The sequence below is a fragment of the Tiliqua scincoides genome, chromosome 4, assembly GCF_035046505.1.
Source record: "Tiliqua scincoides isolate rTilSci1 chromosome 4, rTilSci1.hap2, whole genome shotgun sequence".
Lineage (NCBI taxonomy): Eukaryota > Metazoa > Chordata > Lepidosauria > Squamata > Scincidae > Tiliqua > Tiliqua scincoides.
In genome coordinates, this window is record NC_089824.1 from 202,055,389 (window position 1) to 202,083,098 (window position 27,710).

The 27,710-nt window shown below is 44.7% G+C and overlaps 1 protein-coding gene across 3 annotated transcripts in view; it reads left to right on the forward strand.

Moving 5' to 3' along the window:
• JPH2 (junctophilin 2) overlaps positions 1 to 27,710 on the forward strand; it is a 113,054-nt gene that overhangs the window by 31,238 nt on the left and 54,106 nt on the right. For all 3 annotated transcript variants that reach the window (XM_066623741.1, XM_066623742.1, XM_066623739.1), the window contains exons 3-4: positions 9,209 to 9,327; positions 26,191 to 27,053. In XM_066623741.1, the coding sequence (XP_066479838.1) occupies positions 9,209 to 9,327; positions 26,191 to 27,053 (982 nt within the window). The remainder of the gene's footprint in view (positions 1 to 9,208; positions 9,328 to 26,190; positions 27,054 to 27,710) is intronic.

Sequence of the window (27,710 nt, forward strand, 5' to 3'; positions counted from 1 at the left end):
ACTCTAACAAGTCCTCTTACCACCTAAAAATGCCACCTTGCTATTTCTCATAAAGAAAAAGATGCCAACATGCTTCTTGAGACCAGCAGAATTCTAAGTGGAGCCAGGTTTTCATCCTCTAAGGCTGCTCTGAAGGATTCAGTTAAGAAGTTGCGCTGATCCAGAAGCCTGTCACTGTGGGCAGCTGCTTGTGCATGGTTTTTCTCACTAATATGTGCTGCGCATCAATATTAGAAGATCGCTCTACCTCTTAAGCTGCTTTTCTGTGTGTCGAAGAGCCAGCATTGTTTGGTCAGGGACTTCTTGGTTCTACTACCTTTAGTGTCTATCAGATATGGCCAGGCCAAGTGTGCATTCATTGAGAAACTGGCAGGTACATAAACAGCAATGAAAAAGGGAGAATCCACCAGGGTGGAAAAATTGACTGATTGCCACAGAGATTTGGAGTCAACATGGGAATTTCTTATCAAAATGTTAATTTTCGTAGTGAAAGTAAATAGGCAGTAGAAGGAAGAAGGAGAAAATAAAAAAGCAGAAATACATAGTAAGAGTAAGGCTCAATCCTACACATATGGGAGTATGCAGTGTTGCAAGGTTCAAGAAAGCAAGACTCAGTACTCAAGGGTGATCGTTTGCAGGCTTTATTTCGTTGCTAGCAACGGGCATCTCATGGGACTAATGTCCAAAGCATTGAGACCAATTGTCAATGTTAACAGGACCCTTTATAGCATTCTGGGTTCTTTGTTTGAAAATCTGAACTTCTCATTGGCTAAACTTTGACATCATAGATGGGGCTAACTCTTAATAGGCTGTAGATAACCTTAGAGACACCTGATAGGTGAGCTTCAAGTTACAGGTTTCCAAAAAAGGTGAAGTTAAACAATTAAACATATTGAATTACAAAGTTTTCAATAACCAGCAGGGGTTGCTATAATATTTTATCCAGTACTGACCCAGTACTGACCCTTACTCACATCCATCAATCCAATTAGGGACTTCCTTGACAGGTCTCCGTACCATCCTCATTAAGGAGATGACACAATGTACTTCGACTGGTACTGTTATCTCTTCCCTGCATGCCTTTCTCCTATGCTAATGTCAACATAGAAACACCTGTGAAGCCTTCCTGCAATGTTAAAGCTTTTGTCTGTTTTTATGACTTTTTTAAAATCAAGCAAACCTTTGGTTCCATAAGAAGTACTTTTATGCCTAATATGTTCCCATATGTGAATTACTATTAGGGCAAAGACTATTTTGCCCTAGCTTTTGCCTTATATATATATATATATATATATATATATATATATATATATATATATATATATATATATATATATGCCTTTTGCTCTGAGAGCCTGAAAGAATAAAATGAGCACTGGCAAGCAAGCATAGTGATGACCTTGGCAAGACGTGTACTTTTACCAAGATGAAGCCTATCTCTTTGTTGCCTTAATTGCACTATCTTTTCCACATTCCAAAGTGTATTAACACAGCCTTTGAGGCCCCAAAGCCCCAACTTCTGTGAAACTAACAAACAGCTTCCAAAATGATTCTTTCAAGCAGCTTTTACTATTCTGCGTGCCTTTCATGCTTTAGTAGTGTGGCTTTTAAGCTTTTGCCCTAATAGCATATTACCCTGATTATTCTGTCACCTTCCATCATGCAGGGCCTCTGAGCGGAATTTTATCAGGGGGTACAAAGTTTCTTTTGGGCCCTTTTGCAAAGGAAGAGATGAAACAGGAAGGGGAAAGGGAAGGGGAAAGGAAGGGAAGAGTGGGGGAAGGTGGTGATGGGCAGGCAGAATGGAGCAGCGAGGGATAGAACAGGATGGGGGGAGGGTGGAGACAACTGGAAAAGTCTTCTGAGCCCTGGTCTACCCACCTATGTGGCATCAGCAGCTAGGTACAGTAATACGGAAAACCAAACACACTCCTAAGCATATATGGCTTGCCAGTAGCTGCAGCTGTGTGTTGTGGTAGTGTCCCCAGCATCCCATGCCGGCAACAAGTATGAGTAAATAGGAAAATGTAAGGTCCCATGAAATTTCTGGGCCCCCTCCTTTGGTTCCTGGGTACAAATTACCCCCTTTATCCCCCTGTCTTAGGCCCTGGGAGTATGCCTCACTTACTATATTGGGACTTACATCTGAGTAGACAGGCATAGGATTGGGCTCTACGCCAAAATACAAAAAGACAAAATATTTGATTTTTTAAAAAATGAAATGTAATTGAGAGAGCCTCCTCTATTGGAGGACCTTGTTTTTTGATTAGTTGCTTTGGTTTGCGTTTTGGATTAGTACATTTGCTGCTTGACGATCTCACTTACAAGATGTACATTTCTTTATAACTGAAAGATGACACATACAAAGAATCCATCTATGGGGAGGCTGCACTCATATTAACCTCCTCATGCTTACAAATATCAAATGGGCTCCTTGTTAAGTGCCTTGAGCCTCAGAAGGTAGCTACATAAAGCTAGATTTTTGCCCCTTCTCTGTGGCACTCCTTGCCTTAGGTTTTGTGTTTCTTTGGTGGTTACCGTTGTGTGTCTTTAGCTGGATTGTTTTAAGTGAACGATTTGGATAGTTTAATTATATGTTGTTATTAGCACACCACTTTGAGGCTGGTAATGAGTCAAAAGAAATGGCAAGTGCAATCAGTAGAGGACATTGCTACCCAAGCAGCCATAAGCGCTGTTTCATCATTGGAGTTAATTTGATTGGCACAGGCAGTGTTGTTTTGGTAAACTTTTATTTTTACTACCATTAAGTTTTTACTAACAATATATATTTTATGACAATTTTTAATAGTTTCTGTAAAATACAGAAATATAGCATCGCTGTCCTTGCTATCTGTGTGCTCCACTGATGATATACAGTATGACTGCATTGGAGTGTGCATCTAGAATGGTTATTTATCTGCAGCAAGATTGTGGGGACAAGATACTGTGCAGCTGGTTACTAGATCAAGGGCAAAATCCTAAGCAACTTTCCAGCACTGAGATAGCTGTGCCAATCGTGCAGTGGGGAGGTAGTTAAGGGGGCCTTCTCAAGCTAAGGACATGTTTGTTACCTTACCTTGGGGGCTGCATTGTGGCTAAGTCAGTTGTGGAAAGTTGGTTAGGATTGCGCCCCAAGATTCTCATAATTATAACTATGATGAAGCAGCAGTCATAAGAAAGTATCTGCAGGCACAGGAAGAAAGAGTTTGGTTCCTTGAAGTGTCTGTTGCTCCTGACATAGCTGATCAGGCTGTTTAAAATCATTTTGGTTGTTCTCTGGTTACCTGCACAGTTCCCTCTCACATACATGTATATCATTCTAGGATTTGTTGCTAAAACAAAATTATTTGGTCAACTGGAAAAGCCCTGAAACTGCAATCTTATACACATTTACCTGGGAGTAAGTCTCATTGAATTGGCTGGGGCTGCATTCTGAGCAGATATGCATAGAATTGCACAGTCAGTTTCTTACCCTACGGAAGCTGGCTCTGTAAAAGCCATTATCTGAACTACTTTGGGTGCTTGTTTTCTTAACTCACAAGCTACCCTCTAGGCTCTACATCTGTGGATTCTGCTTCTAGAGCATAAAAAAGTGACAGCTGGATTCCAGGTCAATCAGTTTTGCAAAATGGTGGTCATGGAGAAAGCTTTACTATGTTGCTAATTACACCAGCAGGTAGATGCACCAAATGGAAGCACACAAGATTACCTGCATTTTGCAAAGAAACAATTCAGTTATCCTTTCACACTGTATTTTTTGGCTTTCTTTGAGGATTAATTGGAAAAAGCCAGGGCTGTGATAATATGATGAGTTAAGACAGACCAGGGAGGCGCATTTCTTAAATTCTTTATGTTCATACCTTGTATATCTTTAGTTCTGTTATGGCACTTCAGAGTAGCAACAACAAAGCCACACTGCAGGCCATCTGAACTACAGCAAGCTTCCTAAGACATCCTTCAGATTGCCTTCCAAGGCACCCTGAATCGCGGTCATATTTGCCATCATATCTTCTGACTTATACTGCTTTAAAGCATTTTCCGTAAGAAGATTTCTCCTTCCCAGAATGAGATCCTTCTTTACTGAGTCCGATGTCTTAGTAAAGAAGGCAGCTGCAGACTGTCCCTGCCCTATGATTGTTCCTTGGGGAAGTATCCTTCAGGGAGGGATGAAAGTGGCCTTGAGCTATTTAGGGCTGAGGATAATGTTTCAGTATTTTAAAAATTCACCAAGTAATCATGAAGGCTAAAGCTTGCTGACCTCTTTAGAGATCAGTGAACCTACCCTAACTCCTTCAACGTTCTGTGACAACAAACCTCCCAGACTGGGTGCTTCCTCCATAGTTTTCAGACTCCCATCTCTTAGGGGGCACTTTCTGTGACAATTTGCTGAGAAACCCTTGCATATTGTAGAAGATTCTAGGATAGACTTTCAGTTAACACAGAGTAACAGCCAGTCCTGATAGGGGAAGCTGAATACATCCAGATTTTCAGAAGGCGTTAGACCAAGGGCTCCTGGGACAAATCAACAATAAGGGAATAAGAGGGCATGTCCTCTTATGGATTTGGAACTGGTTGATGAACAAGAAACAGAGCTTGGGTGTAAACAGGCAATTTTCACAATGGAGAGAGGACTCCTTGCTCCAGGATATTGTGATGCTATCTGGCCTCAGAGGCCTAAAAGGAGATTAGGCAGATTTATGGATTTGTGATGACTGTATGCAGTCTCTGGGTCTTAGAAGTTGCCTATCTCTGAATGCCAGAATTCCAGGTGCAAGGGAATGGCAAAAGGATATAGATATCTTGTTGTCTGTAACAACAAGACAGACTGCACTTGCTCCCAGTGTGGAAGGGATTGTCACTCCCGAATTGGCCTTTTCAGCCACACTAGACGCTGTTCCAGAACCACCTTTCAGAGCGCGATGCCATAGTCTTTCGAGACTGAAGGTTGCCAACATGGTGTCTGTAAGCTCCCAGAGGCATCTCTTGGACCACTGTGATATACAGAAAGCTGGACTAGATGGATCCTTGGCCTGATCCAGCAAGGTTCTTCTTATGTCCTCTTCCCTCCTCTCCCACAAAGTGGCACAACAGAACACGTGAATCCCCAACCACCAAGGGTGTGGGTAAAACAATCAGAATTATAGATTTTTACACAGCATTCCATGGTGTGTTTCTGTAGGGCATTCTGGGAAACCATTCAGGCATTCAAGCAAGTGTAGAAATGTCCTTGGACTAGAGCTGTGACCATGTTAGCACCAGAAGAAAAGAATGTCCAAACAAGTGCCAGGAATAAATGTGTGACATCATATGGACACGATGGGCTAGTTTATTGCCAGTGCACCATGTGGTAAAAGTGATATCTGAAAGCGCCCCAGGTTGTCATAGCATCATAGTTTAGGTGTGTTTGGTTCCAGGAAATAAGAAGAGAGAATAATAAGCAGTCACCATGATGTGAGGAATTTACAGTCTAAATTGGATAAAGCCCAAACTATGCTGACTAAACAGAGGCATGTGTAATGAGTGTTGGAAGGTTTTATATTGTGTTAGCCATGGATTTGAGACTGATTTTTCAGCTGATGAGCTCCATGCATTTCCGAAGTGAGTTTAATATGCAGAAGCTTTCCTTGGGGGCCACTGAAGCAGGAATTAATGCTGTCTTATTAAAATTTATATACTCAAGATCAAATTTCCCTGCTAAATTGCAATAGCAATTGCATCATACAAATATTGCCCTAATACAGTCAGCATTTGACTTTAATTATATTTTTAAAATTGCTAGGGAGGGTTCATATGCTATTTTATACCTGCGCATAAACAATCCTGCAGTCCAATTCAAACAAAATCCCCCCCTGCCAAGGAGGCCACGCTGCACCCTATGATGAGGGGGCAACTGGAAATAAATACCTCACACTCCCAGGGAAAAAGGTTCTAGCCTATTCCTTTTCTAAAAGAGGAGGACATTCAAAAGGTGTAATTGTTCCACTTGCTATCTGAAGTGGTGGGGTCCATTCTACTGCCTCATTGTACTTTATGTGTAACCCAAGCCTCTGGTCCACACATGCATCAGAATGAGTTGATAGAATGTTGAAAGGCCGAATAGTCCGTACCAGGGCTGGCCCAACCTCCTGAAGCCAGATCATGCCAGATGCTGACCCTTCCTTACCCAATGATGTGCCAACCTCTGCTCCTCACACTCACCAATGTTCTAGCTCAGCCCTCTCTTCCTCTTCACATTTCCTCTTCCTCTCTGTCCCCATCTTATTTTTTTCCATTCCAAGGAGTGGGAGGAGAAGGAGAAGTGGTGAAAACAAATAGGCACCCCCAGCAATCTGCTGCCTGAAGCTACTGCTTCAGTTGGCCTCATGGACGGGCCAGCCCTGGTCTGTACCATTTCAGGGTGTAGGTGGGGAAATCAAATTTTTTCAATGTTTATTAAAACTCCCTCTGAATAGGACACTAGAACATCTGGCAAAAGTCTGTGATAGATCCTTTCTCCCATCTGCTAGTTTTAGGATGCAATTCCAACTGCACCCTGGGTTGACGCAAGTTCCTTGCGCTGGCCCGGGCATGTCACAAAGGTGATGTCAAGCACTTCTGGAGCACTCTGGGTGAAGAAAGGCCAGTGCACAGATGTGCACTGGCCTCCCCATGATGACACAAGCTCCAGGAATGGTGAGTTTGCATCAGCCAAGCTCGGCCAGTGCAGGGGTCTGGGGGAGCTTGGGGAGGAGGTGGGAGGGAGATGTTTCAAGGCAGGGGAAGAGCAGGCAGCGGGTGTTCCTGGGGGTGGGCAGGCAGAGAGTGGGAAGCTGGGCCATGATCTGGCAGTTATGCTGGATCCTAACCCCATTCAAGGGTAGTCCCGGGCTGCTCGAATTTGTGCTACCTCCTGAGGTGGCGTAGATCCGAGTAGCCCCATTGGGACTGCAGTGGCTTTCCCTGGGATAAGGGGAAAAGTTTTCCCTTGCCCCTGGCTGAGCCTCTGGCCACCTGAAACTTGCACTGGATGTAGCTCAGGCCCACTGACCTGCCTGTTCCAGCGCAAGTTAGGATTGGGCTGTCAATTTTCAACTTAAAAAAAAACAAACATTCTAAAGCATCCCAAACTGGATTTTTCTACTTACAATCTGAAATGATGCAATTTATTCTACCACTACATGACCTGCTTGTATTTTTCTGTGTGTAGACTAAGCCCCTGTGAGTTCCTTTAGAAAGCTAAAATCTTCACAAGCTTCAAGGTGAAGCCTATTTTCCACCATGTATTGCATATCCTAAATAGTTTGAATCCAACACCAGTTCTTCAGGCACGAATAAAACACAAATATGCCACCATCCCTCCCTCAGATTACAGTGGAATAAATCACACTGATTATACACTACCAAAAAAGGAGATGCTCTGTCTGTTTACAGCTTCTTGGGGGCCTTCTGCGAACTGTCAGGGCTTAAAATTGTAGATTTCTACCTCCTCAGCCAAGTGGCTTCAAATGGTTGAGGAGTTGGAACGTTTTTCCAACAGGACGCAGGGTGTTGAAAACATTTGCCTATAGGATTGTCCTCAAAAGATAGTGATAACTCTATTTGTTAATAAAGTGAATTCTGCTTTTAATACAAAGGAAATTAAAGCTGTAGTGAGATTTGTATGTCAAGAAACAGAATGTTCTCCCAGTTATCTCATAGCATTGCTGGAACAAGAGACTGCTATGTACATGCTAAGTGCCTACTGTGAGATTCTTAAAATGTTTCATTGGGATGTAGGTATTTGACAGCCCTTGAGAGTTCAACTGAAAACTGCACTGTTCATTTTCCTTGATGTGCCTGATGGCTGAAAGCTGATGAAGATTCTCTTTCTTGCTTTCTGAAGGGCTTTTCAGATTATCAGTGTATCTGTTTCAGGTTGTTATCCGTTTGTTTTAAGGGACCCAAATGTGTCCCCAAAAAGTAGCACTTGCATTGTGGATATATTACATTTTCCTGAGACTCAAGACACATACAAGAATGCTTAAGTGTTTTGCCCTGGTCAGTTGCTGAAAGTTGCCTTCTGAAAGGTTTGCCTACTCACTGTGGGGAATAGAATTCTGGAACCAGCAGCATAGCTAATGATTGTGTAGTCCAGTTCTGAGCTCAAAATGATGCCCTGGAAGTGACGTCACACCCAGGCTTTTAAAAAAGTGAAAATGGGGGAAAATTCGCCTCTTCCCCCCAGCAACTTGGTGCCCACTTGCTCTACCGCCTCCCTCCAGCCCCCCCCCCATATTAATACCTTGTTGGTTCCCTGCTGTATCATAACAACACCTAATTGGCTCTTGGAACTATCAGTCTCATTGGTCGGTTTTGAGTTAAAGAAATCCAGTTTTTGTAACACAATGCAGTTGTGTTTTTGCTTTCTACTTATTTGGCTATAACTTTTGGTAGAATAGAGATATTTTGATGCAGTTTATTTCATTGCATTCTGCATTAAATTACTAATCGAATGGTACATAACATGATGGTATTATTTGAAAATACCAAGGTTTTCACAATTTTGGCCACTAGTGTCAAGCTCAGGTTGTTGCCCTCTTAAAGCTTGTTGCCCAGTGAAATTGCTACCCCCTGCACCGCCTTAGCTATGCCACTGTCTAGAACCATGTGAATAACTAGAGTAAGAAAGTACTCAGCTGTTAGCAATAGATTTCATTTGAGTTTAGCCTTTAACCTCCATGCAATCTTTGCCAACCCCCTACCTTTTCTCATTTACTGTTTGATCTGCGCCTTGTTTTTATTCTTTGTGTCCCCTATCCATTGTTTTGATTGCTCTGCCTTTTAATACACTTCTTGTATTTATAATGCTCTAAACAGTGAAAACATAGGGAGTCTACTAAATGTTTACTTGGGAGGGAGCAGGTTTGCCATACCTCTGAGACAGTCACATTCTTCTGCTTTTTAGTTTCTAAGAGTGGACTTTCCCTGGATTTTGGGGTTCTCTTAAGCAGGGAGGCTTCTCCTTATCTGAGCTGCCTAAACTTGGTGCTGGTATCAGAGCAAGGTGCCATTTGCTAACTGATGGGCACTGCACTCATTTTGCCCTCCATCCCTTTCCGTCACAGCCATTTATTAGAAACTGGTCTTACTCAAGGCTACTTTGGAATAAATAGCTTAGGTGTATTCATTCAAAGGAAGTCTCTGTAGCATAAGAAAATATTGTGATGTTGTGATGATGTTCTTTCCACAGAACTGCCCATGCCAAAGCCAAGTCAGAAGGTGCTGAGCAAGCAGCACTGGCAGCTAACAGTGAATCCACTTTGGCCAGGTCGATGGCCAGGGAACTATCTCCGGACTTCTACCAGCCAGGTAGGAAATTGGGAGCGCCTTTAAACCGATTCTCAGTTACTAGCTCTCATCAACTGCCAGATACTCAACATAGTGGCAGAAACATAGGGTCAAACTCAACATTAGTGTGGGGCTCCTAATATCCTCCACCAGGAGAAAAATGGCTGGAGAGAAGCATTTTCAAGAGGGAAAATGCAGGCAAGGGAAGGGTTCAGCTTCCCCCTTCTGCACATGTTGCTTTTAAACCTAATTTATATGCCGTCAGCATGACCATATTTTAACATAAGGATTGCACCACTGTAATATCCAGCTTGGTCTTGAAGATCAATTAATAGATCAAAGGTGTATAATGTACAGTATTTGAGGTCAATCGCTAAAGAGAATTCCAGTGTCTTAGTGTTTAGTTTTAGATTGAAGTGCCTATAGTGTTTTCTTGCAGCAGAATAATATTATCTAATCCCCCCATCACAATTAATTGCTATCTATATTGCCGCAACTCTTTGCTATCCACTATATTATGTTGTCTGATTTATCTTTCTCCGGAGCACCACACATCAATAATGGTGATCTTCAAATAAGCAGGCTTCATTGAACAGAAAGCAAATGAATTTCTCAAGTGCACAAATGCACACCTGCTCACAGATATGCTGTGATTTGGGGAGATAGGAGATGCCCATTCAGGTTTTTTTTACCCCCTGTCTGAGAGTTTGCTACTGTAGCAGAGCAGGCATCCCTTTGTAAAAGGCTTCTTGGATAGTCTGAATGGGTGTGTGCTCTGTCACTGCTGCCTTTAAAACTGGACAGCGTCATACCATGACTAGCATGTTGGGAAGCCAATGGGTGACACTTAACAGTTAACAATAGCTGAAAGTCATGTGATTTTGGCATGAGAGTATCAGCTGTCATTCCTGCCTTCCCAATTGCCCAATAAATGCCAGGCTATTTTTAGCATACAGGAGACAGGAAATTGGAATTCCCAGTGTAAGTTTTTTGTTTTTTTTTTTAACTTATGTACTTAGATTATTTCATTTTCTTCTATATTAATTTTGAATGATAATTTGAACCACCTAAGCAAAATGGGTATGTGGTCAAGTGACATGAATTTGTGGCTTCTTGTGAGAACGATATGTGGGAACTGAAACATATTTGAGATGGATCTGTAAACCAGTTCTTAGATTCATTTCACATTGTATTCATTAATGCTTTGTCCAGATAACTTGTCCATATGTAGGCACCTGCACAAACCCTTTTCAAAGATTATATGTGAAAGCAAAATGTTTCACCAGAAATAGCCTGTGTGATGATAGAAATAGAATTGCCCTTCAGGAACAATGAGAAATTGTTGCTTCTGAAGGCAATTGTGAACGCTTCACCCTAATAGCAAGCCCCTCTGTGTGGTCATGCACACACACACCTTGTTGGCTTGACTGAGTCAGCTTGGGAAATGTCTCTATTTTGACTATAGTAACCTGTACAACTACCAGAAAGGCTTAAGCTAGAATATGTATTGGGCATGCCAAATAGTCTAACACCAGGGCTGGCCCAAGACCTTTTGACTCCTGTGGTGTCTTGCCAAATGCTGCACCCATAGTCAGTGGTGTGCCAGTCTCTGCTCCTCTCAGTCTCCAATGTTCTAGCTCAGCACTCTCCTCCTCTCCACTTTTCTACTTCCTTTGTGTCCCCCTTTTTTCTAACCCAGGTAGTGGAAGGAGGAACAGGGGACGCAAGCAGGCAGACAAAGATGGCACCACACCTATCTGTTGCCTGAAGTGATTGCTTCAGTAGACCTCATAGATGGGCCAGTTCTGCCTCACACTATTCTAGGTGAAATAATGGGCCAGGCAGAAACTACCAGCATTCTTCTGGATTTTGTTCACACCTGGATATTCATCAAGTCTGTCCTCTTGACCATGACTAAGGGAAGGTGCGAGGGGCTGGTCTTGGGTTTCCCTTCTTGGAATATCCAGTCAGACTCATGGAATCTTGAACCTATAAGCTCATATAAGAAGTTGGGTAGTTTGCAGCGTTGGCATCAGCCAGCCCTGACAGATGCAACCTGTATATTGTTGACGAACAAACATTCCCTTACCATGAGGAGGCCTCCATGATAGCTCCCTCACCACAGGATGTCACACAAGCCACATTGACATGGCTGCATTGGCGCTGGAAAGTTTGATAGGTTTGGGCCCTGCAACCGGTAGCCCAGTCCAATGGCCATCCTTGTGGTTTTCATGCCAAGGGCCACTATGCACATACACCTTGATCGCCACATCCCCAACCTAGAAGTAATTGCGGTGACGTCACTGTCACCGCAGTTACCTCTCCTCTGGCGCACCACCTCCTCCATTCCCCCTTTGAAAAAAGGGGGAGGGGGAGGCAGCTCAGGCTCCAATGGAGCCTTCTGTGCCACTTCTAGTGGCTTTTTCATGCTGCTGGAAGAAGCCCAGAAGGTGAGCTTCTCCCGCCTCCTGGGCACCTTCCAGCGGTGCAAAAAAAAAAAAAAAAAAAAAACAACTCCAAAGGAGCCATTGTGAAGCAGCATGAATGGCTCCTTGAGGGCTTGAAGCAACATGCACCTCCTCCAAACTTGGAGGAGATGCACGCCGCTTCAACTTGGGGGCTCCTCAGCCATTCTGGGGGCTACTCTCCTCCCCTTTGCTTTTTTTAAAGGGGAGGAGCGGGGGCAGCCCTCAAGACATGATAGGGAACCTTGCCTAGAGTGGCTGCAGGAGCACAGCCACTCTAGGTTCGGTTCATCGCTGATCAGAGGGCTGCCCCCTCCTCCCCTTTTAAGAAAAGGAAGGGGGGCAGCCCTCAGATCAGCGCAGAACCGTGCTGACAGTGGCTGCAAGAGTGACAGTGGCTGCTTCGAAAGCCAGTAGTGGGGGGGGAGTGGGGGGTCGCAGTGCCGCTCTCCCTGGTGCCTAAATTCCTGGCACCCAGGGCATTTGCACCCCCTGCCCAGCCAGGTCTGCCAGTGGTCCAATCCAATGTAACTTCCCCAGCATCAATACAGCTGCACCAAGAGGGTACACACTGCATCCTGCAGGGGAGTTTCAAGTCCCAGAGCCCCCCTTGAGGTAGTACAACATTTGTTCCCTTGTCCTTGAGCAAGGCTTCACTGCCTCAATAGGTCTATGTAGGCCCACACCAGCAAGCTTTGTGATGCAAATCTGAGTGGTCAGGTAGGTAGATTAAGGCTGGGGATAGGATATTGGTAGTGCTGCTGCCACCAGTAACCGCCCCTTCCTGCCCACGATATACTCAATCCCCACCACATTCCTTCTCCTTTCTTCCCCATTCCACTCCCTGCTTACCCCATGACAGCTTACTAGATCTAGGACCTCTGTGGTGTGGCCACTGTTGTCCAGGCATGGTCGCTTGCATTTGTGGCGGTGGCTTGACTGTGCTCAGTGGTGTGTCATATTTTACAGCGGCCATAAAGCATGTTGTGCAGCTGGAATGCTGCTGCACGGCAGCCAGGTATGATTGGGCTGTAAGCAAGTGCAAGGAAGGCCAGTATCTAGGTATTTTGCATTAGGTTTTTATCATTTTCATTTTGCCTTTAAATGCAGTTGTATTTATTCGTCTATTTGGCCCTTAGTCATTTTCCCTTTTTGTTTTTTATCCATCTTAATGGATAAAAGTTTTACAAGTTATTTGCCCGTTTCTCTCTATCTACTAGATCTATTGCCCTTGCTCCCTGATAGATCACTCTGGATTAGCACTATCCAAGACAAGTATGGCTGCTTAGGAGTTGAAGTTGGCCAGATCACTGGCTCTGTGGATCACTCTTACATCCACCGGTTCCCATGCTCCATTCTTCCTCCCAAAAAACAAAACAAGGGTGAGGAAGGGGGTTCAGTTTCCTTTCCCTTCCTATTGGCAGCACTGCCCCTTCTGTTTTGTTTGAAGATATTCAAAGGTATGCAAGAAGATCAGGTGCACAGATTGCATGCATTGCTTCTTCCCTGCATCACTGCATGGTGGGGGGTGGGGGTGGGGGGTTCCTCGGCTGCCACATCCAAATCACCACAGAGACCTGTCATCTTATTCCATTGCATCAAAGCTGACAGGAACCTTGTCGGGTCCTGCTCCCTGCCAAAAGAAGTCATTTCACCTTGGGCTATCATCACCATTCATGGTTGTGATAAATGACTTTAGAAATGGGTTATGTCAGCATGCCAGATGCAAGGGAGGGCACCAGGATGAGGTCTCTTGTTATCTGGTGTGCTCCCTGGGGCATTTGGTGGGCCGCTGTGAGATACAGGAAGCTGGACTAAATGGGCCTATGGCCTGATCCAGCGGGGCTGTTCTTATGTTCTTAACTACAATTCCCAGAATGCCTTGCAGGTCTCTTGTTATCTGGCGTGCTCCCTGGGGCATTTGGTGGGCCGCTGTGAGATACAGGAAGCTGGACTAGATGGGCCTATGGCCTGATCCAGTGGGGCTGTTCTTATGTTCTTATGACTTTAGTCAGTCAAGGATTTTATCCACCTATAAATCAATCCAACCAGATGCTTGTTCAACTTATTGTTAGGGAGCTCCTGTGACTGAAGATCCAACAGATCCCTAGGCAACATAGTCCTCTGCTCCATCAAGTACAAAGTGCTTCTGAATGTCCAGTCTAAATATTTTGGCTGTACTTTGAGTCCATTATACCTTGTTCTGTACATAACAGACAAAAAGAACAATGGGTCTGTCTCTGCCTCAAGGCAGCTCTTCATGTATTTAAAAACTGCTGTCAAGCTGCTTCTCAAAGCCCATTTTTGCAACCGTCTCTGGGTGCGGTTGCTGCTGTCTGCACTGACAGCAGATCACCTGGTGCAATTTCAAGGAGACCCATTGTGGGGAAGGAGGCTTCTGAAGTCTCCCGTTCCACACACACACACCCCCCACCCACTGGATACAGTGTACACTTTTCCAGTCCAGCTGCATTGGTGGAGGGGGGTCGGGGAAGGACAGGATTGTGCCAACAATTTCATTTAGTTTTCCTTCATACATCTTTTTTGGGGAGTAGATTTCAAATTAATTTTTGCTTTTATGTACAGGTCGGGCCTCATTATCCACTTAGGTTCTGTTCTGAAACCCCAGTGAATTAAAAAAAAAATCAGTGAGTAGCAAATCAGTAGAAAAATAGCTTTAAAGACCTGCTTCTGGGTTTCTTGCTCCATCACTGTCTTCCCAGAGTGCATTGGTATAGATGCTATCCCACAGTCGGCAACTACATGGGGGTCAGTAATGGAATCTAATGGGATGAAATTATTCCTTTAGATGTCATTATTCACCCCATCCAGTGGCTGAATGTGGTATAGAGTCTATACTGATGCATTCTGGGGTGACCACGGAGGAGCAAGAAACGCAAAAGTAGGTCTTTAAAGCTATCTTTAACCCTGAGGCCCACACCAGCAACCAGGCTGAGAAGCTTGCAGCCAGTGCAGTTTAACAGAGTGAAGGTAGGAAATCGGATTTTTGTGCACTTTTTTTCCTTATTACAAGGCATTTAAAGGCTGACCTCGATATCAGTGGTGAGTCAGTGCCAAATTAATAGATACCGATATCCCATCTGTATATTTCAATATAGGCAAAATTTCATGATAATAATTCCATTTTTCAAAGCCAAAATTAATATTTAAATTACAAAATTCAACATTTTTATAAGTTAAGATGAACATAGATTTTTGCAGAGAAAACCCACTCTGTATGTGATGATGAGGATGATAATAAAATACAACCCTCTACAAATAGTTTTTATGATTTACATTAACATGTGTACACACAACTGCCATCTGTAACTCATTTAATTAGTAGATTAATTAGTAAAGAGAAGATGGTAATTGGGAGTAAGGGAAGTTTTAATTGGCAAGACTGAGACTGAAGGGCACACTTTAAAAAAAAATACTATTATACAGGAACACGTTCCTCTTGTAATTTGCTTTTATTGTAATAGAGTTTGAAAAAGAAAACTTAGTTTATCTGTCAAGCAGTGAAGAGTAGCTTTGCCTATTACACTGCAAACTTCTTTCAGTATCTTCCAAAAGTCTATTGGTGTTCTGGTAATATTCAGATGTATTTACTCAATTACTATAATTGGTTAGAAGACATGTGATTAATCAGTGTTGTCTTCTGCCTGTCTGCCTCATTCATATTGTCATATTTCTGGGTTGGCCAATCTTTCAACTATAGGGCTCCTGGATCTTTTAACAATTGTGTGGAAGGAATTTCAGCAGGTGCAGCTTGTCATCTCACAGATGACAGGCTGCCCCTGTTGAAATGCTCTCCTCTACACAATTGTTAAAGACCCAGGATCCCTAAACTTGAAAGGTTGGCTGCTCCTGTCTTATTAACAGTGGAATCCTATTCATGTCTTCCCAGAAGCCCCATTGAGTTTAATGGAACCTAAATCCCAATCCTATCCATGTCTATTCAGTAATAAGTACCATTATTGTGAATGGGGCTTACTTCTGGGTAAGAGTGGATAGGATTGTAGCCTTCCTCCTTGGTGTGTATAGGATTACAATCTAAAGCTGTTTTCAAATTTTAAAGACTTAAAAAGTATTAGTTCTCCTAGACTAGTTCTTCAAGGTACAATAATAATGATGGAAGCAAATATTGTATAAATCTTGCTGAACACTTTCAGTACTTTTAAGGCCCTGAGACATGGCTATGCTCTTGTCTCTCTTTGTATAGCAGGTCTGCCTCTCTCTGCTGAAATTTTTTCAGCTCTTCATCCTCCTGTAAATAGATGAGATGATATAGGAGCAAGAATTTCATCTCACCCTGGATAATTCTGAAATCTCTGCTTCATCATGGGAACTATATGAAATGACCATTTGATAAGTAGTACCTTCCTATGAAATGCATATAACTACTAGGCAAGCTGGTTGTCTGCATTGTCCTGCAAAATGGTGAGAAGAACACCTCCCCCCATTCTGTTTCCCCACATTTCTTATCAGGTGTAGAACTGTAGTAAAATGTTCATAATCATTTGGTGGGGTGATTTATTGAGAGGAAAAAAAAGTGTCACAAGCTTAGAGAGGCAAGAGGCTGTGGATGGTCAGTCTGCTCAATGCTATTTTGAGAAGACTGAGCAACTGATGAAATAGCTTCCAAATAGACTACTTGCAGACAGAAATAAATGGCCCTGAATGGGTCTTTTAGTGATTGACAGGAGCCTGCAGGCTAGGCAAGCTGGCAAAAATAAATATCTTATAGGTCTCCTCTTCCTGGGCCCCTTTGGTATAGAACTGTGTATAGAACAGGTCAGTGCATTGATTTCTCAACTGCAAAAATAGACTTACAGCCAGATCCTATAGTTGTTCACTCTGGAGTAAGTTCCACCGAGTTCGAAGTACATTAACATTATTTATTTATTTTATTAATATATGAAAGAGAGAGTATATCTTGCACCTCAGGTATACATGACAAACATATCTGCTTAGGAAAGCTTTGTAACAGGCATTTGATCCTAAAGGAAGACTGAAAGCTAGCTAAGACAGGGTTAGTTTGAACAAAACTTGACCACCTGAACTGGCTCCATAGCATTATTGACACCTCCTTATTATTATTATTATTATTATTATTATTATTATTATTATTATTATTATTATTAACAACAGTATTTATACTGCTTTTCAACAAAATGTTCACAAAGCGGTTCACAGAGAAAAATCAAATAACTAATGGCTCCCTGTCCCAATAGGGCTCACAATCTAAAAAGATGCAAAAGAAGGCAGCAGCAAAAAAAGGCAGCAGCAGGCAGCCACTAGAAAAGACACTGCTGGAGTGAGGAGGGCCAGTTACTCTTTTACATCTGTTAATCTCTTATGTTGCTTCCATGTCAGTTTCCCTGGGTGGGGCATTGTCTGAACTACTAACCTGAAAGCAGTTCACAGATGATGCAACCTAAAGCCCTTGCATCGTGGAAAGAAGAGGGACCTTGGACCACATGTTTTCCTGCTGCTAATGGGCGGCCCAATCCTGAGCTGCCCGGGGTGCCCAGGCTCGGCGGCAGCAAGAACGGCTGCCGCTGAATCCTGCACGCCCTGGGCTACCGCGGGAGGCACCTTGGGAGAAGGGGATTTCCATCTCCTTCCCGCAGGTAAGGTAAGTGGAGCCCTCCACAAACACCTGGATCCTAAGGAGCAGAGCTCCGCAGACCCGCCTCCCTCCCTTCCCCAGGCACACCTCCAGCCCACCCCCCTCCCTGTGTCATGCCTCTCCCTGCCCTCTCTCCGCCTCCTGCCAGCCTCCCCCCTCCCTGGAACGCCTCCTCTCCATCCCCGTTCCCACTTACCGTGCCGCAGCTTGGCAGTCCAGGAGACCACCAAGCCGTGGAGACTGGGCAACCACCCCGCGCTAGCCCAGCTCCGGATGGCACTGGGCTAGCACAGGCGGGAGCCCGGCGGTGAGGCTCGCAAACGTACCTTACAGCACATTTGTGACTGTGCTCAGCGGCACGGAGCCGTGTCACCGAGCACAGGATTGGGCTCTCAGGGGCTCCAGTACATGCTCTGATCAGAATGCTTGCTCAAAGTGAGCAGAAAGAGGATCCAGGCAAAGGCAGCCTCTTCCTCCTCTAGGAAGAAAGGGGGGAGGTTCGATTGCAGCCTCTCCATTTCCCTGCCTCCTGGCTGCGCAATTTCTGCATATGCACAACAGGGACCACATGCGTACACCTGTGGGCCAGGCAAAAATGGATTAAGAAAGCAACCAATTGGCCAGGAGATGAGGAGGTGGAGCTCCCACCCCTTTCTTTTTACCTCCTGCTTTGGCTGTCCCAGACACAGCTTCCTCACTCTGTCCAGGCCCTCTTAAGCAAGTTCTGCCCAACACTGCATGTATGCAACAGGAATCAAATGTGTACACCTGTGAGCTGGGTAGAATGGGTTAAAATGATCCAGAAGAGCAGGGCAAGCAAGAGAAAAGGGTAGGAGACTGCTTAGCTCCCTTCCTCGCCCCCCTCCAGCCACTGGTAGGTGGGTGTGTGGGAGGAGACAAGTTTTTTGGGGGGGCGGAAGCAAAGGAGGTGACATTTTGTGTGGCTGGCTTGGGTGGCATGGAAGCAGAAGTCGGACCTGCCAGGAAGGAAGGGGAAGGGTCAGAAAGTGTGCATGCCATATGTTTGCACACCTTTAAGCACAGGGGCCTGGTCTTGAAGAATCATCTGAACCTGCCCACAATCAACAGAATCAAGTGGTAAAGCGTTTTCTGGATTTTATCACATCAGATATAGCATTACATGGTTGAATTCTCCCCTTAGGAAAAAAGATCTCTTTGCATAGAAAACTAAGGGCCAAACTAAATATAAAGGCACTAAATGCAGGTGTACCTCAATTATGTGCTTGCTTAAGAGCAAAAGGGGGCAATTAGGTAAGAGGTGTTGACTCATCCTCCAGCAGGCTGCTTATCTCCCCACAGTCCTCCTAGATCAGTTTTTTTCAACCAGTGGTACAGGTACCACTAAGTTGTACTTGATGTGGTGTCTGGTGGTACTTTGGGACCCCTGGAAACTTGCCAGCGAGACCAGGAACGTGACACAAGAAACTGTGGTAGGAAGCTCAGCTCGGCGGGCAGAGCTCCAAAGCAAGCTTTCCCACACTCGAAAAAGCCCTCCCATCCATCCTGAGCTTCTTACTGGTATTTGTTTTGTTGCATCTGGCCTCCCAACCCAGAAGTAACTGGCAATGATGTCATTACCAGTTACTTCCAGTGGTACTTCTAATAAGTGGACCGTGTGAAGTAGTATGGCAGAGGACAAACACTGAGAAACACTGCCTTAGATGCTTGTTCAGTCAGCCTAATTTCTGCTATTAGAGCCTAACTGAGGAAAAAAAAGTAGTGCAGGGGGACAGACTTTGGGGAGGTGAGCTGTATGTAGGTGGAGGGTTGACCACTTTTTATGCACTTCCCCTTTCCTCTGAAAATTATACACACACCATTCCAGGTCCTGCTTTTCACCAGACTGGAACAGCAGACCAACATTTTAAGGGAAAGGTGTGCCACGTCTAGTTTGACTATAACACAGGGAAATCTAGATTGAGTTGTTCTTCCTGTCATGCTAGTTTTCTGTATATAGTGTTTTCCCCCTCACAAGTGAAAGTTCATGCACCCCACTGTCTGTACAATTCAGGTACAACTGTATATGCTACAATTCAGGAAAAGTATTCACACTGAATTCTTGAATCTGCTGATTGCATCAACTAGTGGCCATCAGCGGCCTCTCCTCTAACAGCACAGACTGTCCCAGATATATCTGTCTGCCAGAAAAATTCTTCTGTGGTTCAGCAGAATCTTTCGGGATTATATGCAGTGGTAGATATTGCAGGGCCCAAATGCTCAGCACATACTTGATGGGCCCTGCCCTTTTACATTTTGGGAACATCTTGTGGACAGCTTACTAATTTTCTAGAACTTATTCACTAGTTAAAATTTGATCAGATAACTTAATCTTTCAGTTGAGATAATGAAAGGGATTTAAATGTGTATAAAGCTATATTTTGAAATTGCTATTTTTCCAGTGAAGTCACTCAGAGACTTCTGTAAGCTTTTCCTAACAGTATAATAGACTCCACATTCATGACCATGCCATTGTACTGCACTGTAGGACCTGGTTTCCTAGATAATAGAAGAAGCAAAATGAGCTGTGAGCACTAAGGATAAAATTGGCCTCATAGAGATATGGGGCACAGTACGATTGTACCCACAGTCTATGTAACTGTGTGGCAGGACTAATAACAGCCATGTGGTGAGGTCACCTGCAGCACAATCCTATACATGTCTACTTGGACACTAGCCAGAAATCGTCCAGGACTATTGGGTCTAGGGGGTTTCTTTTCACGAGAGGGTGGATCACTGCCACTTTTAAGGCTTCTGGCAGTACTCCCTCCCTGAGAGATGAATTTACTATCCTCCCCACCAGTTCAACCAGTTCCCCCAGGCAGATCAAAATAACCACCAAGGGCAAGGATCAAAGGGACAAGCAGCTGGTCTCACATTGCAGAAAATCCTGTCCACAGCCTCAGGCCATATAAACTAAATATATATAAATACATATAAATACGCATGATTGTGAGGAGCTCCAGAAGGATCTCTCCAGACTGGCAGAATGGGCAGCAAAATGGCAGATGCGTTTCATTGCAAGTAGGTAAGTGTAAAGTCATGCACATTGGGGCAAAAAATCAAAACTTCACATATAGGCTAATGGGTTCTGAACTGTCTGTGACAGATCAGGAGAGAGATCGTGGGGTGGTGGTGGACAGGTCAATGAAAGTGTCGACCCAGTGTGTAACGGCAGTAAAGAAGGCCAATTCTATGCTTGGGATCATTAGAAAAGGTATTGAGAACAAAACGGCTAATATTATAATGCTGTATCATAATATTATAATGATATAATGATATATATGATATAATGATATAATATAATATTATAATGCTGTATCATATCATTTCATATCGTATCATTTAATATCACTTTATAAGGCACTTTATAATGCCGTTGTAGAAATCAATGGTAAGGCCACACCTGGAGTATTGCGTCCAGTTCTGGTCGCCACACCTCAAAAAGGACATAGTGGAAATGGAAAAGGTGCAAAAGAGAGCGACTGAGATGATTACTGGGCTGGGGCACCTTTCTTATGAGGAAAGGCTATGGCGTTGGGCCTCTTCAGTCTGGAAAAGAGATGCCTGAGGGGGGACATGACTGAGACATACAAAATTATGCATGGGATGGACAGAGTGGATAGAGAGATGCTCTTTACACTCTCACATAACACCAGAACCAGGGCACATCCACTAAACGGAGTGTTGGGAGGGTTAGGACAGACAAAAGAAAATATTTCTTTACTCAGCGTGCGGTCGGTCTGTGGAACTCCTTGCCGCAGGATGTGGTGACGGCATCTGACCTGGATGCCTTTAAAAGGGGATTGGACAAGTTTCTGGAGGAAAAATCCATTAGACTAGATGGGCCTATGGCCTGATCCAGTGGGGCTGTTCTTATGTTCTTAAACTGAAAAGAATTTCAAATAACTGGATGACAGTTGTTCAAGAGACATCTAGAAACATCAATGTGGAGTCGAATCTGAGTGACTTTATTCACAAAGAACCTTGCAGACATCACCATGGGAGTTAGGAGATTCTCCTGACTCTTCTGTAGTATTACATGTAACAAGCTCCACTCAGTGTGAAATAGCTCCAATGGTTGAGATTCTGTAGCAGCAGTGGCAGACAAGAAGGAAACTTTCTTAGCTCCTGTCACTGCCATTGAGAAGATATTAAGAGATGCTCTAGCCTGAGTTTAGTCAGATTCATCCCATGTCTTACTCCAACACTGTTCTAGATGTCTGCTGAGTCATTCATTACCCAAAGTTCCTCAGGAAACCAGGGAGCCAAGCAGACTGTACAACTCTGCTGAGGTCACATGGGGCGATTTCATCCACTGGTCTGACTATTTCCAGAGCTCAACCAAAGCAGTGAGTGAGGCACCAGCCCTTGTAGCAGGGAATTACAATGAACATGCAGTTCTAGGGAGAGTTTTCCTTCCAAGTTCTGCATTCTGTAGTTCCATGCTTTTCATAATTCACTGGTTCTCAAACTGCCTTTGAGTTTGAACCCGAGGGGAAGTCTCCGTGGGGGTGGGGAGAATGGCAGAACAGGGCAGGAGGAGGCATTCCAGGGTAGGACAGGAAGAGTGACTGGCCTGGGAGGATGGTGGAACAAAGCAGGGCTCCACCAGATCCTATTCTCTATATTGGGCTTTGTAGCCTGACACAGAGGTTTGTTCATTTGTGGCAAAATAGCTGGTGCAGATGTGAGAAGCCCCATTGTGGTGCTTGGATACCTCTGGCTGCTTCCCGGTGCCCATGGGATACAGCCATCAACATTTTGACACCACTGTTTCACCAGGCTCTGGGAAGCTCAGGATTGGGCTGTTACTCTGCATAGGATCACAAACTGTACACACAAGGGAAATTTGTGCTTGAAAGGTAGCTTTGAGCTTCTGTCAAGTTTTGTGCCTGGAACAGAAATCAAATGAACCTTCTAGCCAGTGTGAGTTTTGCAGCTGCATTGTAGACCAGTTTAAATGCAAACAAATTGTAGACCAGTTTAAATACAAACTGGTCCAATTTAAATGTCATGTGTGAATAAAAATGCTGTAACTTTAAGGTAGACTGGTACTTCCTGCCTCCTCAGCTCTATTCACAAATCTTTGGCAGCTGGTGAAGGCCAGTGACTGTATTTCAGTTCATAAGCAGGTTGTTTGAGAAGGGGGGGGGATGAAGATGACAGGGAATTTGCTGAGTGGTTTAGCACCAGGCTAAAGCTTACCAACACGTAAACAATAATGTCACCCATGGCAGTGCTGCTAGGAGACCATGACACAACCCAGTCAGATAAGGACAGAGTGAAATCTGAATCCCGAATTCACCTTGCTGAATGGAGATAGGTCAACTTCTCCTGTATTTTCAACAGGATCCCAGTGTCACAGGTGAATGACATTATTACTGGGCAATGTGTAGATCTGACAGCTCTCATTACACCATGGCCCAAATTCTGCATAGGTTCAGATGTCCAAAGATTCAGTCAGTCAACAATTTCTTGCTATCATCTGGAGCCCTGTGATCTCGGTATTCTCTTAACTGTTGGGAGACGGAGTTAAAGGACTGATTCTAATGTGGGAAATTCCCTGGGCTACACAGCTGCATTACAATCAATTGATCAAGTAGCCTGTTCCAAATACTCTTTGTCACACACTGGCGTCAGATTGAAAACTAGGACCCAGTGTGGGGCTAGATAAAGATGGTCTGTCCCAGTTCTTATGGATCTCTTATGGCTCACATTGAGTTCCACGGGGCTGTACTCTGGGGCATGATCAGCAGAGGCAAAACTTCCCATATAAGTGAATTCACTCACGTGGGAGAAAATAATACATTACATAAGACTAATTGTACAGTGTAGATAAAATATATCCCTCCCCACAAGATACAGGGTGGCCATGTTATGCTCTCCTAAAACTCACACACATTCACCCTTTCTACTATATGTTGTTCACTGTGAGGCAGAGCTGTAGCTAGAGGGGCCCACCCTGAGTCAGCAGTTTGCCCACCCTTGCATTTTGAACACCATTTTGCAACACAATTGCCCACCATAAAAAAATAGTTGCCCACCCAACTTTAGAATCCTGACTATGGGCCTGCTGTGAGGACAGTACATATACAGTGTGCCCTCCTTACCCACATGGATTTGAGCATCCAAGGATGCCAAGCCTTCACTTCAGACGGCCTCCCTAGGAGGCCAGTGCAACCTCCAGAGGGCCTGGTGCAGCCTCCAGATAAATTATAGCAGCACCATGACTCTGGTCTCCTGTGGATTACAGCATCCACAGTTTTCCATATCTGTAGGGCATCATGGAACTGATCACCCATGGATACCAAGGGCCCACAGTACATCACTGCTACAGGGCAGAAGAGGCCCAGGTTACCTCCACATACACTCCAGCTGTGTTAGTGAGATAAATTTGTATAGTCTACAAAAAAGAAGGTATCTATTCATAATGTTTTCCTGTTGCAACAGCTAATTATATAGGGCTTGCTCAGGGAAAGGGAAAGAGCATAAGTTTGGGAAACACATTTCCAGTGAAATAATGACTGAAGGCCAAACACTCCCCTTTGTGTAGAAGATCTATAACTGGAGGCTCTGATGTTTTGATGCTTAATAAAGTGCATGTAGGGCGAGGCACTGCCAAATTGCTCACAGCAGTGGTGTAGGATTTTGAGCCTTTGCCCTTCTCCTCTGCCACTTTCTCAATCTAAATTACACACACTGCTGTAAACTTTGCAGGAAAAATATGTATTTTCTCTGCAGGACTAAGAGCAGCTGGGAGCACATTTTCAATCAAGCCCCTCCCCACTTCACACTATATAGCAACTGTTACCCTGCATGTGCTCAATCTTGTCTGATCTTGGAAGCTAAGCAGGGTCAGGCCTGGTTAGTACTTGGATGGGAGACTGCCTGGGAATACTGGGTGCTGTAGGCTTATACCATAGTCTTTCGAGACTGAAGGTTGCCAACCACTTCACACTGCTGCAAGCAAATTGACTGTGTTAGAAAATATATATTGGCAGAGCCAATCATAGATTTTCCCTGTAATGGGTAGTTTGTCCATCAGCCCCCCAAAATATATAAGGCTGTATTCCAGTGCACACTTAACCTGAGAGTAAGTATGTACAATGAGGCTTATTTCTGAGTAAACAGGTGTGGGATTGTGCTGAAAGAGACTGAAGGAAAGAGAAATGGGGATGACATTTGAAGGAAAGGAAGAGAAATGGAGATGACATTTGAAATAATGGCAGTGCTTGCAATATGATGAGAATTAATATCATGAGCAAAAATAACAGTCAGACCATGATTCTTCAGTTAAGAGACTGTACAGTTGCTTCCACAATTTAGATGATCTCCATGTTGAAATTGGGAGATAGAGCTGCTGTTTTTATTTTCTTATTTATATATTGTATATGTTTTCATTTTTAAGGTAGAAATGATCATTTCCTTATATGAATCAGAATCGCAATAACTCTATGAAGTAGGTTACCACCATTGCTGCCAGCCATGCTAGAAGAGGCATGTGTGCTTAGCCAGAGGGATCAGGAAATAGAAAATGGGAGTTTTTGGAGTATTGGGAGAGAAGGAGTGGACAGTTAAGAGACAGTATGAGGAAAGAAATGGGGCAGAAGAACCAAGTGTTTCATCTGCAGCACAAAACTGTGCTTGGGTGTGTAACCTGAAAGAAAAGCTACAGGCAAGGAACAAGCCCCTAGGCATGTAACTTGCTTGCAATGGGAAAGTTTGTCTCTCTTACCACCCAATTACTCCAACTCATTACCCCAGAACTCCCAGGAGGAGATCAAGTGAAAGAAGTGATTTTCCTTGTTCCTTGGAGTCCTTGCTGAGTTCAAAGGTACCTTGTGCTGGAAGTCTGAGCATAATTTCTGCTTCTTAAACAGTTAGAGATGGAATAAGAGCCCAATCCCAACTGACTTTCCAGCACCGCTGCAGCCATGCCAATGGAGTCTGTGCTGTATCCTGCTGTGGAGGGCAGAGATGGGGGGGCAGTCATGGACATTCCCAAAATAAGGGCGTGTTTGTTCTCTTACCTAGGACTGCATTGTGACTGCATTGGTGCTGGAAAGTTAGATAAGATTAGGCCCTTAGGGTGCAATCCTAAGGGGGAGCTGGGCCGTAAAGCACTTTTGTGTCACTCTGAAGGGCGTTAGGCTGTGCAGAGACATGTGCCAGCAACCCCACATTGCCGCAGGCCCCAGAGGACTGGTGAGTTAAGCTGGCCAAACTCGATCTGGAGAGGGTAGGAAAGAGGTGGAAGGGAGGTGTGGGGCAGGGGGAGGAAGGGCAGTGGGCGTTTCCAGAGGTGGGTGGGGAGCAGGAGGCAGGGCCACGACCTGGTGGTTATGCCAGATCCTGACCCCATTCCTGGGCAGCATGGAGCAGCCTCTGGCTGCTCCGTTCTCCATGGATCTGCACCACCTCCTGAGGTGACTCAAATCCCAGTAGACCCTTTGGGGCTGCTGCAGCACGTCACGGAGTATGGGGAAGCAATTTCCCTTGCCTAGAGCTTGCTCTGCTTTTTGCCCCAAACTTGTGCTGGATACAGCCAGGCACAGCAACCTGCCTGTTTCCAGCGCAAGTTAAGATTGGGCTGTTAGTCTCACACAACACATTCACACAAAACAAAAGAGAGAACAGTCTGTAAAGCAAATCCATAGGCCCTCAGTCTTTCCCCTACAACTTTGTGCTTTTCCATGTTTTATGACTTCAAACACCACCAAAACTCCGCTCTTGTTCCTGCATGCCTCTTTTTGTTCCCTCTAGGTCCTGAATATTTGAAGAGGAGGCTACTCCAGGAGTTCATGGAGAATGAGGAGAATACAGTAGAAGAGGCACCACCTGTGAAAGAGCCACCTCCACCAACACCTCCAGAAAGCCCTCAGGTTGATGAGCAGGATTCCACTGAACCGAAAGAAAGTTCAGCTCGAACTCCATCACCAGCTGGAACGCCACCAGAGGCGAAGCGCGCTAAGCAGAGTTCTCAGAAAGATGGTTTTCTCAGCCCTGGGAGTTGGAATGGAGATGACAGCAAAGAGGGGAGCCATACAGGAAACAGGCCCAACACACCTTCTAATGCATTGGTGGCACCAGCAGAGAAGTCAGCAGGTAACAGCCGACCAGGGTCCCGGAGCCCAAGCCGGCATACTCATGTGAGGACTGGAGCCGAACAGATGGAGATCAAACCCCTTCAGAGGATAAACCAGGAAGGGGATGTGGCATTATTTCAAGGCTATCACAGTTATGCTGTGAGGACCTCCCCAGTTACTCCCCCACTGAACCTCGAGGAAGAATCATTCCCTGACTCAAAATCACCTGCCAAACCAAGTTCCCCAGAGTCAAAAGCCGACGTGAAGACTGTTGAACACAAACCCGAGCACCAAAAGCGGGGAGGTACACCTGTCTCTTTGCATGAGCCAGTTCCTGAAGAGAAAAAAATGCTCAAACCAGAACCCAAGCTGGAGCCCAAGCAGCATCCTCCACCAGAACACAAGATGGAAGAGAAAACAGAAGCCCCAGTGGAGAAGAAGGCTGAGACGAAGGTGGTGGCCAAAATTGAGCCCAAGGCTGTGGTGAAAAAAGCTCCTCCAGCTGAAGCAGCAGCACAAGAGGTGGAAGAGCATGAAGAGGTGATGTTGCATGGTGGAGGGGGGGGGTGAGGAAATAATAATTAAGCAGCTGCCCCCAAAGTTTTTCATTTTCCTGATGAAGCATCACATCATTGCATGTGCAAATATATATGAGGCAATGCATGCATGCACAGCATTTGCACACCTGATCTGGGAAACTACACCGGAACTCTGTTGTGATAGAAGGCATCTTTTCCAAACAGCTGGGTTTCATTGTGGATTGAATTTTACATTTGTTGCATGCACCACCAAATACTTTTGTAGTGTACTGAGCAATTGTAGTGTACTTTCACCTTAAACCAGTGAATTACAGACAGGCAAAAACTAATACTAAATAAGTGTTAATAGCAATCCCAACCCTCGGCTGGGCAGGCGCAAGTCCCTTGTGCCAGCCCAGAGGTGTCATGAAAGTGCCGTAGAGCACTTTTGTGCCACTGTTCGAGGAGGGAGGATGACGTGAGGCCCCACACACTGGCAGAAGGGTAAGGCCGCGCTGGCCAAGGCAGACCAGCTTGAGGAGGGAGGGTGGAGGGTGGAAGGCATTCCGGGGCATGGAGAGGGCTGGCAACATGCAGGCCTGTGGTTGGGCTGTTGCTGAGATAGGGGTGGGACCAGGATCCAGCCCTTGTGCTGGATCCTAACCCCAGTCCTGGGTAG